Below are 17,547 nucleotides of genomic sequence, written 5' to 3' on the forward strand. Positions count from 1 at the left end.
CCTATGACTCTATGTTGCTTTCATCAACATTTCTCAGCACAACGTGTGCATATTACAAGGGAACTCATTTGGTAAGACAGCTATTAAAAGAAGTCTTGGTTAAGACTAATACCAAACCCAAAGTTTATTGGAGTTTGGAAAAAAAGACATTTTTTTCTAATAGCTTTATATATGTGCATCTGTAAATCCTACACAGATCCAAAAATGGACATTTCAAAGCGTTGATTTTTTAAAAGAAGATGAAAAATTGGAGAGGGAGGAAGAACTCCATGAGGAAGACACAATACTGACCTGTGGCCAAGAGAAAACTTAACTTGTAGAAATATCAAGAAGTGTCTTGATTACAGCATAACAATTCATTGTTAAAGGAACACATCCTGTGTGAAGTTTCTTTGATCTACCAGAGAAAAAAGACCCATGGGCAAAGAGGTTTTGGAAGAAGACAAAAGCAAAATGATTGGCATTAGAAACACAGTATTAAGGAAACCAGCGGAGGCTGCGTATTCAGGTATCTTCACACAAAGGCTGGAGCCCCTCTGGGAGATATTGTGGCCAAATAGTCTTCAAGCCAGCATAGCTGCAATTCAGTGAAGTGGTATAAGATCGTGGACTACAGGAGGGAAGTGAGATTGTGTAGGGAAAAAATCAGGAGGGCTAATGCTGAGCTAGAAATTGGATTGGCCAAGTCTGTGAAAGATAACAAAAAATCTTTCTACAAATATATAAATAATAAAAGGAGGACTAGGGAGACCTTACAGACCCTATTGGACACAGAAGGAACAACAGTAACAGGGGATGAGGAAAAGGCTGAGGTACTTAATGCCTTCTTTGCCTCAGTCTTTAGTTGTAAGGAGGGTCGTTCCGTCTGTGTACAAACCCAGGAGCTAGAGGAGCATAATGAGGCTCCCGTGATCCAAGAGGAGGTGGTCAGAGCCTTGCTAGCCCAACTAGACACCCACAAGTCTATGGGGCCGGATGGGATTCACCCTAGGGTACTGAAGGAGCTGGCGGATGTGCTGGCCAAACCCCTTTCCATCATCTTCCAACAGTCCTGGAAGACTGGGGAAGTCCCACTGGAGGCTGGCTGATGTCATGCCCATCTACAAGAAGGGTCACAGGGAGGATCCAGGAAACTACAGGCCTGTCAGTCTGACCTCAGTGCCAGGGAAAGTCATGGAGCAGGTGATCTTGAGTGCTATCATGAAGCACATGCAAGAGAACCGGGTGATCAGGCCCAGTCAACGTGGGTTCACAAAAGGCAGGTCTTGCCAAACTAACCTGATCGCCTTCTATGACAAAGTGACTCGGCTGCTGGATGAGGGAAAGGCTGTGGATGTATCTTCCTGGACTTCAGCAAAGCCTTTGACAGAGTTTCTCACAGCATTCTGCTTGAGAAGCTGTCAGCCTCTGGCCTGGACAGGCGCACACTCTCCTGGGTGGAAAACTGGTTGGCTGGCTGGGCCCAGAGAGTGGTGGTAAATGGTGTTAAATCCAGCTGGAGGCCAGTGACAAGTGGGGTTCCCCAGGGCTCAGTGCTGGGTCCAGCCTGTTCAATGTCTTCATCAATGACCTGGATGAAGGCATCGAGTGCACCCTTAGCAAGTTTGCGGACGACACTAAGCTGGGTGGAAGTGTCGATCTGCTGGAGGATAGAGAAGCTCTGCAAAGGGATCTGGACAGGCTGGACCGCTGGGCAGAGTCCAATGGGATGAGGTTTAACAAGGCCAAATGCCGGGTTCTGCACTTGGGGCACAACAACCCTATGCAGTGCTACAGACTAGGAGAAGTCTGTCTAGAAAGCTGCCTGGAGGAGAGGGACCTGGGGGTGTTGATTGACAGTGACTGAACATGAGCCAGCAGTGGCCCAGGTGGCCAAGAAGGCCAATGGCATCTTGGCTTGTATCAGAAATGGCGTGACCAGCAGGTCCAGGGAGCTTATTCTCCCTCTGCACTCGGCACTGGTGAGACCGCTCCTCGAATCCTGTGTTCAGTTCTGGGCCCCTCACCACAAGAAGGATGTTGAGGCTCTGGAGCGAGTCCAGAGAAGAGCAACAAAGCTGGTGAAAGGGCTGGAGAACAGGCCTTATGAGGAGCGGCTGAGAGAGCTGGAGTTGTTTAGCCTGGAGAAGAGGAGGCTGAGGGGTGACCTCATTGCTCTCTACAACTACCTGAAAGGAGGTTGTAGAGAGGAGGGTGCTGGCCTCTTCTCCCAAGTGACAGGGGACAGGACAAGAGGGAATGGCCTCAAGCTCCGTCAGGGGAGGTTTAGGCTGGATGTTAGGAAAAAATTCTTTACAGAAAGGGTCATTGGGCACTGGAACAGGCTGCCCAGGGAGGTGGTTGATTCACCTTCCCTGGAGGTGTTTAAGGCACGGGTGGACGAGGTGCTGAGGGATATGGTTTAGTGTTTGATAGGAATGGTTGGACTCGATGATCCGGTGGGTCTCTTCCAACCTGCATATTCTGTGATTCTGTGAAGATGTTATGTAGAGTTCATCAGAAAATCCCAAGTATTAGCTTTTGGCCTTTAACTTTTGAGCCATCTCAACACTGTACAGAAAACTGTTCAGGTATTACCAAGTTGTCCTCTCAGAAAGGGATGGGCAGAGCAGCTAAATACTAAAAATGCTAAATGCAATAAAGAGGAATATGATGGGCTACTGTAATTCCAAAGAACTGCAGCTGTGGGAGCAGGTAGTTGATGAGCTGGGAAAACCCCTAAGCCTTCGCCTCCAAATCTTCTGATCAGATCAGCACTAATACCAATGTCTTACTGCTGCTGGTCATTCCAGCATCTTGTCCTTGCAGCCCTCACCTCCCTGATTAGGAGATAAGAGAGATAAACTTTTCATAGAATCATGGAATACCAGATTGGAAGGGACCTCAAGGATCATCTGATCTTTCCTGGCAAAAGTACAGTCTAGGCAACGTTTCCCAGCAACCTGTCTACCCAAATCTTAAAAGTTTCCAATGCTGCGGAATCCACCACTTCCCTGGGGGGGTTATTCCAATGAAATGTTCTCATTGTGAAAAGTTTTCCTCTTGTGTCCAATCAGAATCTCCCCAGGAGTAATTTGTACCCGTTACCCCTTGTCTTTTCCATGTGACTCCTTGTGAAAAGGGAGTCTCTCTCTTCTCTGTAGCCACCCTTCAAATACTAGAACGTGGTGATAAGGTCTCCCCTGAGCCTTCTTTTCTCAAGGCTGAACAAACCCACTTCTCTCAGCCTTTCCTCATGTGGCAGGCTTCCCAGTCCTTTGGTCATGTTTTAGCCTTTCTCTGGACCCTCTCCAGTCTGTCCACGGCATTTTTTTTTTTTTTCTGTAACAGGGACCAAAACTGAACACAGGATTCCAGGTGTGGCCTGACAAGTGCTAAGTAGAGTGGGATAATGACTTCTTTATCTCTGCTGGTGATGCCCTTGTTGATGCAGCCCAACAACCTGTTGGATATCTTTGCTGCATGCTGCTCACTCATGTTGAGCTTCTGGTCCACAAGGAACCCCAGGGCCCTTTCCACAGAGCTGCTCCCCAGCTGAGTAGGTCCCAGCCCGTGCTGCGCTCCTGGATTGTCTTCTAAAAGCAAGCATACTTGACAGAGCATTATATCAACCAGACTAAATGTACTGAAAATCAGGTTTTCCTATACTTGTGCAACAGTGCTCTGTAGATGACCATCTGATGGGTGCAGTGTTCCTTACTGGACCCTACAAACTTAGCACATAATATCTTTAGTACTTGAAAGTTCAGGTTTTGTTCAATATGATGCAGATGTTTTCAAAATCAATACACATTTCTGAAAAGATGAAGAACATTAAAGTGGGTGTCCAAGTGAGAAGTATAATACAATAGCTGAGCGCATTGTAGTTGATTCTTCTTGAAGATTTTGGCTTTAACCAGGAACACCTGCAGAGTTTTTCTGTTACAGAACATGCTCTGAATGGTTAATGTTCAAACATCTACAATAACCCTCCCAGGTAACACTGTACAAAGCCACACATCATACACAAGGCCTCAATACCTTTGGTGATTCCCAACAGCTACATGTGAAACTAAAAAAATCTCACCTAGAGTTTGCCAGTATGTGTCACCCTGTGTTTTGGCAACCACGTTTCTCTTTAAGCTGACATCTGTTAAGACAGTGCTTTTTTGTTTGCAATGCCAAAGTGCTTTACTGCATATGAGAATGGAGAAAGGAAGAAAAATAACAATTGCAATATTTCTTACATTTTTAATCACTTAATAGATTCCTGAAAAGATCTCATTCATGCATTGTATCAACAGGTGTGACCCTTTCATTTGTGTGGATTTAAATCCCTGTCATTAATCTCAGTCCCCATCTCTGCTCAGGCTGATTCCATCACATGGAGGAATAACTACCAATGATAAAGAGCAGTTTGTGCAAAGTGAATTAAATGACCATATTGTGAGGGATTTTACTGTAATTCATAGCATATGAAAATTTGCCCCTCAGGAGACTGTAAATCAATCAGTTCAGATCTATAGGGTCAATCTACCCTGCACACAAAGATAAAAGAAGGGGTGTAAACTTTTTCAGATATTAAAAAAAAATAAATTCTTTGGGAACTGTTAACTGAAAACAGCTGCTTTAAAAATGAGCTCAGAGCTGTCCCTGCAAAGCTCTCAGCCTTACACAGCCATTCACAGTTAACGCATTGATAATGACAAGATTCCCTCTTCTTTTCACAGTCTGGGGAAATGTTACAACCCCCAAATTGCTTTTGCAATCACATCATGGACTTCTTTGCTTTGAATCTTTATATTTGTATTGGAAACTGTTTTCTTTCAGCTGCACGTCCTGAGAAACCTGAAAATGTGGCAAAATCAGGGACATGCTGTGCCTCTTGTAAGGAATTTCATCAAATAAAGCAGACGGTTTTACAACTGAAGCAAAAGGTATGAATGTTGATCAGTCATGTCTTTACCAGACCTATATGTTTTATGACAACTGAGGTTAAATTTAAGTGTCTGGAGCTGTCACTGCCATGTGGCTCTTGTGCCCATAAAGATGATGGCAACATATTTTAAAAATAATCTAGGAATGGCATCTCTTCCTTAGCAAGCTTCTGTATTGCTTGTAAGCAGGTTGCTAACCAAGCTTATGGAGCTGTGTTACCAAGCTGATGACAACAGGGTCTGGCAAACACCCATCCCATCTCAGCCCAGGTTTCTTGGCAATCTGCACTGGCCGCAGCTTTTCATTCATTCTGAATGCACAGGATTTTGGACTTGATCCACCTTTAGTGAATGCAAGTGCAAGACATTCTGCAGATGCGGGAGCGTGGCAGAACATGATTTTGCATTAATAGGGTGCTGATACAGGATTCTTGCCAAATAGGAGACGTGTGACTAGACAAAAACATCACTAGCAGATATATTACCTTTGATTTATTTAAAAAGAAAAACCCTCAGCTCAACCTTTTTAGTTTTCCCTTTGTTCTTGCAAGTAGGGAATAGTGCACCTAAAATCTTTCCCTGGCCTTTAACTGCTGCTATATGTGTCCCCCTTTTGGACTTGGATAGGATTGAATTAACCCAGCCCAGGATTTGGAGAGCCAAGTGCGGGAGTGCAGGTGTAATGCCTTTTCTGGTGACATCACCTATGAACATTCAGGTTCTCTGAAACGGAAATATTCTGCAGGAATATACTCAACAATGCATGTTGACAGGCTGTAGTTATTACATTTCACCAATGGTGCTCATTTAATTTCACTGTGTCAAAACACAGTTTCCACTTGTTGCATTTAATATTATTCATTTGCATTTAATATTATTCATTCAGTGTATATTGTGAAGGAAGACACCTGCTTCACTAAAATTAAATACACTGAGGTTTGAGGTGCTCTTTGTCACAAAAACCTCAAGACATCATGTTTTCCTTCTGAATACATATGGACACAAACATGGAAGTGACAGAATTTCACAGGTGATGGACATTGTGATTTTCAAACAAATGGTAGCAAACAGGTTAAAAAAGGATCCATGTTTTCAAGTGGCTCTTTGTCCAGCCACAGCCTGGGGTGCTGAGTAGGCTCTCGCTGACCCTCAGGGAGGGACCTGGGGTCACACTCTTGGCCAGGTTGTCACTGCAAGAATGGATAGAGACCAATGGCTTAAATTAATGGAAAGTTTTCTATGTCTGACTTCCACTGTTAGGTGCCTGTGTTCAAAACTCCATCCTGGAAAATGAACACCATCGATAACCTGTCATGGTGGACACTTGTAAAGTGTCTGTGGCTAAACTAAGCAACTCACTCTTCCTGCATAGCCAACTCCTTTCTTGGTTCATAGCTTAAATTTTCCTAAGTATCTTCCTAGTGGAACTTGATCTGTTTGGCATACTCGGAGCCCACTGGGTTGTGGCTTCCCTGGTACCCTCAGCATTTTTTATCCCATGGAGAGGAAAGCTTCAGTCCATGCTGAGAGGAGATCTGGCCTCATGCTGCTTCTCTGCCCAGGGAGACATGAACCCTCGTGTTTCACCAGCAGCTCTCTGTGGTCAAGTTCTTCTGGGGAGGATGTCTCTTAATATCTGTGGTTGAAGCTGTTCTACTTTGCACAGAAAAATTCACTTCTGTCTGCCAGAGAAACAGTTTATAGGAATTAGCCTTCAGTCTTGTGGTTAAGGCTTTCAGGCCTTACGAACCTTAAGGAAAATTATATTCATAAGGACCCAATCCAGCAAACACTACAACTGGGAACTGGAGTATGCTTCTGCAAGTGAGAGGTGTGGTTTTGTGTCTCGTTAGGAAAAGAGAGGGGTAAATTCAGGTCCTGCTACCTCTGGTGGTGGCTGTAGGATTGAAACATCCATTCCAGATCCAGGACAGAGTAGTTCTAGGATCAGAAACATAAAGTCGCCTCGCATGCTCATCTAGTGGGATGCACTGTACTGATATATTCAGGGGATGTGGGCAGTCCTAGGATGATCTCAGACCTTGACAGAAGGAAGAAGAATGGAAAGCAGAAAAACTGGGGGAAAGATATCTGATACACTGACACACAGCCAACAAAAATTTTTAAAAATTGAGTAAGCTGAATCCTATTGCACAGATGTGTTTAAACATCTTAATTAGAAAGCCATGTTCCACATCGCTCCTGTCAAGCACTGTGAAAGTCATCTAAACCATAGATCTCCTAGAAACTACTCAAAACTCCAGATGCAGCATGCAACACAACATGTGGGAGCCTTGTTTCTAGTATTGTCTATCTTCAAAATTTACCCTTGCTAATATTTGCACGCACATGGAAAACAATTTCTTTTCCAAGGACCATTAAGATTTGGAGCTGTGGATGGAGAAAGCCAAGGTCACTCTGGACCAGGATCCTGGTTCAGTTAAAAGGTGAAACAGAAATTAGGCCAGTGAGCATAGCCATTTCCTAAGAGGATGTGAGTCAACACCAAAAACACATGGTTTGGCCCCAGTATATGTAACAACCATTTTCTGGCCAGAAGATATCAAAAAGCAGTGAGTTAGACCAGATCCTGGGTATTTTGGCACTCCTAGTGTATGCCTCAAGTCCAGCTGACTCAGTGTGGAAGCACGTGTAGATGCTTTCACAGCAACTATGTGATATTTTCTTTAACTTACTGAGTTACAACTGCACTGTTAAAACAGCCTTTCTGGCAGGAACAAATCAGTGTTTAAACAAGGGAAAAGAATACACTTCCAACTCCTCTTCTTGATGAGTTTTCACCACTAAATGCACCTTCTTACTCCAACCTGGGCATTTAACATGAAGAGGATTCACAGCAGGGACTATATACTAAATAGTATATATTTATCAGCTGCCATAGCAATAGATCCCCAAAAGAGGATGTAGTCAGAAATTTAAGCACAACCTCTCAAGAGGACATCAATTAATCTGTCACTCAGCTGTGGACACCCCAAAGAAGAAACACTCACTGATGACACTGAAAGTAACTGCCTGGAAAATAAAATGCTCTCAGGTATTCACAGGATTGAACTCTGTGTCTCTGTTCTAGCATGGCAGTGTTGATGCTCTAAAGTCCTTGGTGTATTTGTGTCATATAATGGAAGTCTTACAGCATGATGGTCTTTGCAACCTTCCATTCATACCCAGCCAGGACTCTGCTCTGGACAGGATGGACATACCTCCACAAAAAAAACTTTTGCAGTGTGCTGACCAGTGCTGGCCAGTGGGCCTCCTTATGGTGGTCCCTGGCCAATGTGGCTACGTGAGCTCCCAGCTGCAGAATTTTTCTCATCAGCTCCAGGTGTAAGGTGCTGTGACCCATGGAGTAGCCCTTTATCTTCCGCAGTCCCAATGCTTTGATCTGGGCTGCATGGGCTGGGATGTTGGCTGAGAAAGCTGCAAATGTGGGTAAAGAAAGCAGATGGTTTTCTTTGGAAAAATGAAGACAGTGCAAAAGGGACACTAATAGATGTGCTGGATCCCCATTTCTATGTGAGCAGATTCGTGAGAGTAAGCACAGAAGAAACATCCTTTGGGGTTTCTGTGAAGTACTGACCTCATCCAGCCACTGACTTCAGTGGAAGTGGAGTGAAGGTACCAAATTCTTGCAAGACTTACATCATGTCTCTTAATTTGCCTTTAGCACAGTCATCTTGTCTTTGGGATAGCAATGCCCTCCAAAGCCTGAGTCACAAATGGCTGATAAATCCTTGTATTCCTGTCATCGCATTTTTAATTCCTGTCTGAAGAAATCAAATTGATGTTTCGGAAATGCCACCAGGAACTGTCTCCGCATTTCTAACTTTTTTTTTTTAATTTTGCTTCCTTTGGAACTGTTCTGTGCATCCAACCCCTAACTGCAAGCAGGAGCGGCTGCCCTTAAAGTGTGTTCCTTAACTAATAAACCAGTAAATTGTTTGCCAAAAGAAATTTGCCCATTATAGTACGCACTGCACGTGCATCACATTATTTTTTCCTGTGCTTTACGAACATTAGATTTGCACTAAGGGAAAGGGGGTTTATATAAAATAATTACAGAAACAAGTAGGAGTCTTGAGAACAGTCCGGTGTAGGGAATTCCAAATAGATGATTCAAAGCATTGTAAGATAGCAGGACTCATGCTGTATTTTATTTGAAGCACCTCTCCCACACCAGTGTTGCAGAATCCAGCATCAAATTATCCACTGAGTCAAATTCATTCAGGGAGAAACAAAGCTGACCCAGCACTAGATCTGCCCTCCTATTGCTGAAATAGCTCTTCAGTTCTGTTTTGCAGAGCAAAATTCCCAACTCTACATGCATCAACTCACCACTAATAAACTTCTTTCCTGGCTTGTCATCTCCCCTCAGCTGTCTATGGAGAGACTAAATATTTGCAGAATATTTCTAAATATATTTAATTGTTAAATAGATTCAATTGGGCAAAATTAACATTTAATAGATAATTAAACATCTGATGTAATGGATAAGGGCATTTCAAACCACAACATGCAATTATTCTTACATTCTCATTTACTTTAGCTTTGTGTCCCTATGCAGAGCAGATCCAGATCTGTGGCGTTAAACAGTATGGTTAAGAGGCCAGATCCACAAAGGATTAGGGACTCTTATTGAGAGGGTTAGGTACTTGTGCAGCAACTGAGAACTTAAAGTATCTGGGCAGATGCCCTGAGGAATGGCAGTAAATGAATAAAGGAAAATTCAAATAAGGAAAAAGAAGTTTCCTGGGCAGATTCAAGCAGTTACAAGACTTAAGCTTGTTGCTGTACATTTCCTGAGTTTCTCCTACCTTCCATTTGGATTGACCTGTAGTATTTCCATGGTGACTTGAAAGGTGAACAGCCTCACAGGAAACATCAGGGTTTCTCCTAGGATGCTGGTTCCAGGGAAAGGAATGTACCAGATGGAATAAATACCTTAAAATCAAATGGTGTTGTGTTTTTCATGTGGTATGTTTCAAGCCTGGGCAACCTCCTGGGTGTATAATACCTGAAGTGTGGATCATCTCTAGGACCCCCTACCCAGAGCTCTTGCTACATGCTCATGCACATAGACATGCACATCCTGTGTGTGGAAGACAGAGAAGGGTGCCATTTTTTAAAATCCTGACTTGTCTTCATGAGTCACATAAAAGATCCCATGGAAAGGCATTGTAGACTGTTACACCCCATGATGATGTTTTCTCATCAGGTTTCTGTAAGGTGATTGGCCAGAAAGATGTACAGGTGAGAGTAAGAGTCCCCAAGGCATCCTTGTAGCTGGTTCTGACTACCTGTAAGGAGGTCCCATCACAGTGTCAGGGAGTCAGTTTTCCTTGGGACCACAAAATATGGCAGTAGCTTCAAGGAATTTTCATGTCCATACTTGAAAAGCATCAAGTTGGCCAGCTTAGGAGTAACTGCTGTTATAGGCTTCAACACATTCACATTGTTTTCTGATGATTTCAGTGAAGTATTTAAATGTGCTGTTTGTTCACATGAAAGCTTAATCAAGAATGTAATTTATTCAACTGAATGATGAAGAGCTTACAATGATTTTTGGTTTTGGCAGGTTGCTTTGCTACCAAATAATGCTGCTGATCTTAGCAAGCAAATCACTGGTGAAAAAGTGCTTGCATCTAATGCATATATCCCTGGCCCCCCAGGCCAGCCTGGCCAACCAGGACCTCCAGGTAAGATACAGAATGGAGGGATGTGAGTGTGCACTAGTGCCATGAATAAAAATTATAAGCTTCAATATTTCAGTGTTACAGGATTTCATGTGTTTCATATGTTGATTGTTATATTTGCATTTGTGCTAAATTTTAAAACAAAAACTTTCTGGTCATTATGGTCAGCCTCTGCCAACTGTCTAACATCATCCATTTTGCCTTAATCTCCCTGTGTTTCTCGGCATGCAAGCTGTGTTTGTCCTGTATGTGTAAAATTTCTCCCCCTCCCTGGGTTATCTCGCATGCTTCAATTGTCGTTTCCTATATTTTAACTCTGTCTTAAAACACCCCATTTCATTTCAGGAATACCTATTGCTTTAGCTCACTGTCATTACTCGAGCAGAAAATGTGCTTTCAGTTTGCGGGGCTCTGTACCAACTGTTTTATTTTTCCTCATCTGGTTTTGTGAGGATTTATTTGTTGGTTTTACATGTGTTCCAGATTCAAAGGAATCTGAAAAGAGTAAGACTCTGCTCACATCTTCTTAGCTACATATAGGCTGAAACAATGAGTAAAGCAGAGAGTTCCTAAAGCTCTAACATAAGCCAGATACCTTGCAACCTGCAGACAGTGATGCTAAAAATTCTGCTAACTCTGTTGAATGCAGATCTAATTTGGGGTTAGCGATAAATCCAAGGAATTCTAGCACTGTGATAAGTCTTAGGAATATTCCTACAGGGAAGTAGCAGCTATTCCTCACAAAGTTCAACCTTCTCTCTACTGAACTGCTCCCTCTTTACCCCCAGTTTTGCAGTCTCGCTTTGGTTTTTCAGTCTTTTATCTCATTTTCTTGGAGGATGAGTATCTTCAGTCTTCAGTATATGATAAGTGCCAGGACTGTGGTTAGCAGTTCAGCGCCGGACTCTGAAGGGCACCGTGCGCCGCCTCGCAGTCTCTCTAGCGTAGGCCTGACTCTGCTTGTCCTCCATCTGGTCCCCCATGGCTGAGCTGTCCAAGGTACTGTAGCACTGTCCGTTCCGCTCCAAACCCACCGATCGCCTCTGCCCCGCTGCTGGCAGTTGGGTCTTCAGGAGGGGGCCGATAGGTCCACCACTGCCCTTTCCTCCTCGTGAAAACCCTAACTGCACATACTCTGTCCTGCTGAACCCTTTTTGCTCTCTGCCTTCCATTTTTTTGTGTCTTTCACACGCCTTCAGTAAGAAGAAAAGTTCTTTCCCCTCTCATTTTAAAGCAAGTCAACCAGTGACACTTTAATGGTCTTTATTTTGTGCAAATATTGTTTTAGGTGCCTGATTTTCTGTTTTTTCTTTTCATAGCATTTCTCTTGAATTAAAGATATACTTTATTTACTGTGTACTTCCTAAAAAGTGACAGTCTCTACTGCAGAAGCTGAAAAGGATATAAAGCAAATTGGAAGAATTTCTTGCCCCAATGCATTGGCTACTTTATGGGGCAAAAGAGATGTGCAAACCACCACTGAAAATGGCTTGCTTCTGTGCCAGTCACGTAGATGCCCTTGTCTCAACATGCCCATTATATTTCTCAGGCTTTCTTTTTATGAGATGTTTCTCAGATGTGACTTGTTCTTTTCTTCTTAGTGTGAAAATAAGGCACTTTGCTTTTCACTTCGTTCCCAGTCTGTGACCCTAACCACCTGGCAGTGGCAGTCTTGGCTTCTTTGTATACACAAGGTTTGGTTGTTTTGTGAAAATCTCTTGTAGCTACTGTGACAAGGAGTAAAGTTGTCTCAGATGACTTCTGTGTTGCTGTGGTTTTGGATGTGTTAAGGCAACCAGTCCACTGGGTGGTTCAAACAATGGTCAGTCCCCACTGCTTGCAATGATGAAGTGTCCTTGGGGCTTTCCTTGACACATAACCTTTGCTGTTGATTGCAGGGGCTCCAGGACCAAAAGGGAGTCAAGGAGTTCCTGGGTCTCCTGGACCTCCTGGACAGCCAGGGCCTCGTGGATCAATGGGACCTATGGGCCCATCTCCGGACATCTCACATATTAAGCAGGGCAGACGGGGGCCTGTGGTCAGTATCTTCATCTCCTGTCATGCATTGCACAGTTGGCCTTTGCTCCACAACTTCTCATGTCCTTGTGAACACTTTCTTTTCTCTTGCAGGGCCCACCAGGAGCCCCTGGGAGAGATGGTAGCAAGGTGAGGAGAGCTAGTGCTTTCCAGCATGTAGGCGTGTGCAGAAGTGAAGTCCAGGCTTCCTAGAAAGACCCTCTACACACTTGTAGTCACACCCTTTTACCATCTTATTTCCTCTGATACTCTGAAAATGTCCTGTTGTTCCATCCCTTCATGTCTTCCTTCTGTTGTTTTGTCATTGGCATTCCTTAAGTCTTGAAAGCAGCCCTGCTGAGCTATCTGTCAAGCAGCCTTCTTTACTTTCTCTGCAGTTCTTTTGGCTTTTTTGTAGAAGTATTGATGTTTTAGCTCATTTCATTGCATTGCTATTTTGTGAATTTCTTCTGTTAACTGGTTTGCTCTTTACTATCTAGGAGAATAGGTGCTCCTAATTTCCTAATCAGTGGAAATTTCCTTGCATTCCTCCTTCACTTTCTTTTTTCTGAACCAGCATAAGCTGATGATTCTTGATCTTGAGAGAGTAAGGGAGGCAAACTGTGATTTCCTTGGTTTCCTTTAATCACAGCACAGTAACTAAGGTGGTGTTCATTACAGGGCGAGCGAGGCGCACCGGGACCAAAGGGGATACCTGTAAGTATTGCTCACAGGAGGCATTTCTACAAGAGTGATGTTGACTGCTAACAACAGGTTAGCCAAAAAGGAAAAAAAAACCCTTTCCTATGTCAAGAGTACAGTGAAAGATAGTTTACATGCACAGAAAATGCGGCTGGAAACAAACTAATTGCCTGTTTTCATCCAAGTGCTTTTGCCTACATACTCCTCACTTGCTGGGCGTGATACTGCTGGCAGTAAGTGCACCTCTGCCCTACAAACGCAGTGGGGTGTCCTCAGAAGGCAATAGCATGAGATCCCACGCAGAGTGCTAGTTAGTACCATTCAGCCACTACTGCTAATGCCTTATAAAATCCTGCCCCTTGTCTCTCTCTGGCATCTGGGAAGCTATAGGCTTAGAGCAAGTCATTAGGAGAAAGATGAGTATTTACAATCTGTTTTCAGGTGAAAGTGTTTAAAAATTTATTTCTTATGGTATTTTCTCATTAGTGGAATGGCCTTTTAAAAGTGTGTCCAGCGAGGTGTCCTCAGTATTGAACAGTGCACTCTAGAAGTCAGCTAAAAAGAACTGATAGTTTTCTAAAATCAGATAAAACCAAATGGATAGTCTCTGTATTGTAATTACCAATATATTTAGTAAGTGATAGACAGCAGCGATGTTATCGTATTGAAAAGATACCTTCCAAATAACAACATTCCTGAGAAATGTTTTTAAATAAGTAATAATTATTGATTGATTAGTCATTCTAAGAGTGTGATTTCTTTCAGTTTAATACGAAGGTGCATAGGGAACCAAGATTTATGTCCTGTACTCCAGTGAAGTTCAAGATACTCTGAGCAGATATAGCAAAGGAATTGTTAAGTAATTGCAGATGTCTTGTAAATATAGGCTTTGCATGCAAAAACATTCGCTGCCTTTTGAAAATTGTTTCCTGAGCAAGTTGATTCAAAAACATCATTAATATGAGGCAGCATTTTACTAAGTTCTCCCTGCAAAAGTAATTATATCAACCTGTTTTGAAACTGGAAGAGTAAAGTGGAATATAATTAATGACTGTGCCTTGTGACTGCAGGGCCCACCAGGTTCATTTGATTTCCTGTTGCTGATGATGGCAGACATCAGAAATGACATCGCTGAGCTGCAAGAGAGAGTGTTTGGGCACAGGACTCATTCATCAACAGAGGAGTTTCCATTACCTCAGGAATTTACAAACTATCATGACACGGTAGATTTTGGTTCTGGAGAAGACTACAAACCACGGGCAGCACCCAGAGACTCCAGGATACAGAAGGCAGCCCATCCTTAGCTACACCTACTGAAAAATAGAGCCCCTTTAGAGTTCTTCAATATAAAAATGCACTGACAATGTAAAAAAAAAAATTATATATATTACTTCCCAGTTTTCTTTCTGCTTTTCCTCAACCATACTGCCCATACTGTAGCTTTCTTGGTTCATGGTACCCTTCTTGCAGTAATTCTGTACTGTCAAGCCTGCACTGGTCATTGTATTTAGACTAGCAAGAAAACTTTCTTAGTATATAATACCGTTAAGGCAAGCTCTAGCTAATGGCGCAGACTACAGCATTTCATCTGCCTACCTTGCATTCTATGTCCAAATGACCCAGCACCCAAATTTTGCCAGGGGCAGAGAGATAACTGAACATCTTCCCTGCATGGCATCAATAATGAAACCCTTGGTCCACGGTTATTTTATACATGTAAACATATCACACCACTGAACTCAGTTCTCTAGCAACTGAACTGAGGCTTAGGAATCTGTGAAAAGTGGATCCCTGTTTCACAGCAGAGGCCAGCTGTAAGTGAAATGTCATCTTCTATTATGCTCCACCATGGCAGAAAAATGAAAAAAAAAAAAAATTATGTTGAAGCAGTGATACAAGGGTGCTGCTCATTATCTGGAAGTTAGTTGGCTTTGTGTTGCTAGAGTATTGTTCAAAGAGAGTCAATAAGATGTGTTTGTCCTAAACTAACACTACTTTTCCCTTATCATTCTCACATTGCTCAGTGTGAAGGCCAGTTCCCTCCCTTAGTGGATTCATGCTGGATACATTACACAAAAATGAACAAGAGAAAAGGGGATATATAAACCAGGAAAATTCAGCATAAGTGAATCAAGTAGCACAAAATCGATCCCAGCCTTACAGAAAGAGTCGGACTCTGACCTCCTCTAGGTGCATGTCTTCCATGGTGAAATGCTGAAGTCCAAGTAAAATTGAGTCCAGAGAGAGGCCTCATGTTTGCAAAGAGATTCCATCTGTTTCATTCCTCAGCTGTGTGAGAGCAACCCAAGTGGCATTCATGGAACTGGAACACAGAGTTGGAGTGTATTTGGCCGGATATATGAAGAGTATGAGTAGGACTGCGTGAGACAAAACACTTCAACTGGTACGAGGATGGCTAAGGCGAAGGACTGGGATCCTGTATTTTGAAGGGGGATAAAAGGGAGTGCACTTTTTTTACACTGGAAAATTGGATGCACAAGTTAGACCATACCTCATGGATGATTTCTTTTGGATCTCCACAGCTGCTGAGGACTTTGCCATGCTTTGAAGATAAAGGAGTACATTCAGCACAAAACTTCAATGTTGTATCTGTGTAGTTGCTACTTCTACAGTATCTGTAGTGCTGGGTCATGTCCATGTTACAAATGCAAAGAAAAACTTATTTTGCAATGTTTTTCAGGGCTTGCATGTTCTAATAGAATAAATACAAGTAAAAATATAAGCAGGCCCTTTTCAGATAACCAGTAAATGTTTAGATTCCCTTCCAGATTCTCTGGGCCATAATACAGTTGGTGTAATCCCTACACCACTGGTACCAATCACATTGTATGAATATCTGGCTCTCTAGACCTTTTCTTAGACCTATTTTGTATGTTTTCTTAAGAGGTTGGGTTCATTCCTGTAATCATTTCTGAACTCCTCACTGTCGTTATGCCACAGGCAAGGGCATCAGCTTTAAGAACATTAATGTTCTATATTCCTCTTCCATGTTATATGTGTACCAATATTTACAAAGCAATGACAGTCCTGGCATAGTTTGGAAAAAATTATAGAGCTCTCACCCTGTGGTCTTTGCGCTTCTCCACTGGGAGGAGCTCTTCCAGCAGCTCCGGATGGAAGTAGTCTTGTGAATCAGGTAAAAAAGGAAATCATTGAGACTTATGGAACGAACTTGCGGGGATCCCAAAAGAGCAATGGTCTTATATGCAGCAGGCTGAAAGAAACCTCTAAGACAGTGTGAACTGAGGCATTTATGTCTTATCTTCTTAATTTCAAGCAGGCCTCTAGGTATAAAGTACATTGTCTATGAATATGCAATTTTAAGTAAATTTGTTAAATGTCAAATGCTGTATTTGTAACTCTTGCAAAGTGTGTAACTCTTGCATATATTTACCACCACACGCCATCACCTGCTGGATCAGGTTGATTCCCACTATAGAATTAGTAGCTGCAGTTTTTCGGGCCATCAGATACTGAATAATGAGTTAAATGAGACACTTCCTACAAACCAGCTAAATTCTATCAGCCACAAGAAGTTGTGTTTTAAAAAAGGCACTTATTTTAGTTCTAAGCTCTGCTTTTATGATACAGATAAATATGAAATGAGGAGTTCCTACAGTCTGATCATCCAGTTCAGGGACAGGTGCTAGCCCTGCTGTCCATAAGTATCCAGGGAAGGGAAATTCTGAGACTGGACCAGAAAAGTAGATAAAATACACGTCTCACTGTAAGCAGAGAAAGCTGTCCCACAGACTCATGAACACAAAATATGGCATGTATTCACATGCTTTTCTGAATGGAATCATCAGTCATTGCTCTTTCTGGAGTCTGCATCCTTGGCTTTCATAGCCCAGAGCTGGGTTTCCAACAGACATGCTTATGCTATAAGGAGAGTAGAGGAGCAGTTCCTTGGGTCTGTCCTTGTGCTTCACCTTCCTCTTTCCAGACTCCCTGCCCCACACCTGGTGGCTGAGTCCCAGCAGCAAGGACACAATGTCAAAGATGTGTCCACCTGACATGGCACAAGAATTCCTCTAGCAGCAAGAGCCCTACTGAGCACAGCTGGGAAGGTTCAGTCTTCTGTCTGCGTCCCGCTAAGCTCGTTGCATAGGTCTTTCCATTTTATTTCTGATTAATTGTATGATAACTTTTGTAATGCATTTTATCAGACATTTCATTAA

General features: G+C 42.8%; 1 protein-coding gene across 1 annotated transcript in view; it reads left to right on the top strand.

Annotated features, from left to right (window-relative positions):
• The window catches only part of CCBE1 (collagen and calcium binding EGF domains 1), a 102,110-nt gene extending 86,043 nt beyond the window's left edge, over positions 1–16,067 (top strand). The window contains exons 6-11 of the mRNA XM_069880634.1: positions 4,810–4,916; positions 10,510–10,630; positions 12,526–12,665; positions 12,758–12,793; positions 13,325–13,360; positions 14,416–16,067. Of these exons, the coding sequence (XP_069736735.1) occupies positions 4,810–4,916; positions 10,510–10,630; positions 12,526–12,665; positions 12,758–12,793; positions 13,325–13,360; positions 14,416–14,649 (674 nt within the window). The 3' untranslated portion in view covers positions 14,650–16,067. The remainder of the gene's footprint in view (positions 1–4,809; positions 4,917–10,509; positions 10,631–12,525; positions 12,666–12,757; positions 12,794–13,324; positions 13,361–14,415) is intronic.
• Positions 16,068–17,547: the final 1,480 nt, after the last annotated feature.

The sequence above is a fragment of the Phaenicophaeus curvirostris genome, chromosome Z (assembly GCF_032191515.1).
Source record: "Phaenicophaeus curvirostris isolate KB17595 chromosome Z, BPBGC_Pcur_1.0, whole genome shotgun sequence".
Taxonomy (NCBI): Eukaryota; Metazoa; Chordata; class Aves; order Cuculiformes; family Cuculidae; genus Phaenicophaeus; species Phaenicophaeus curvirostris.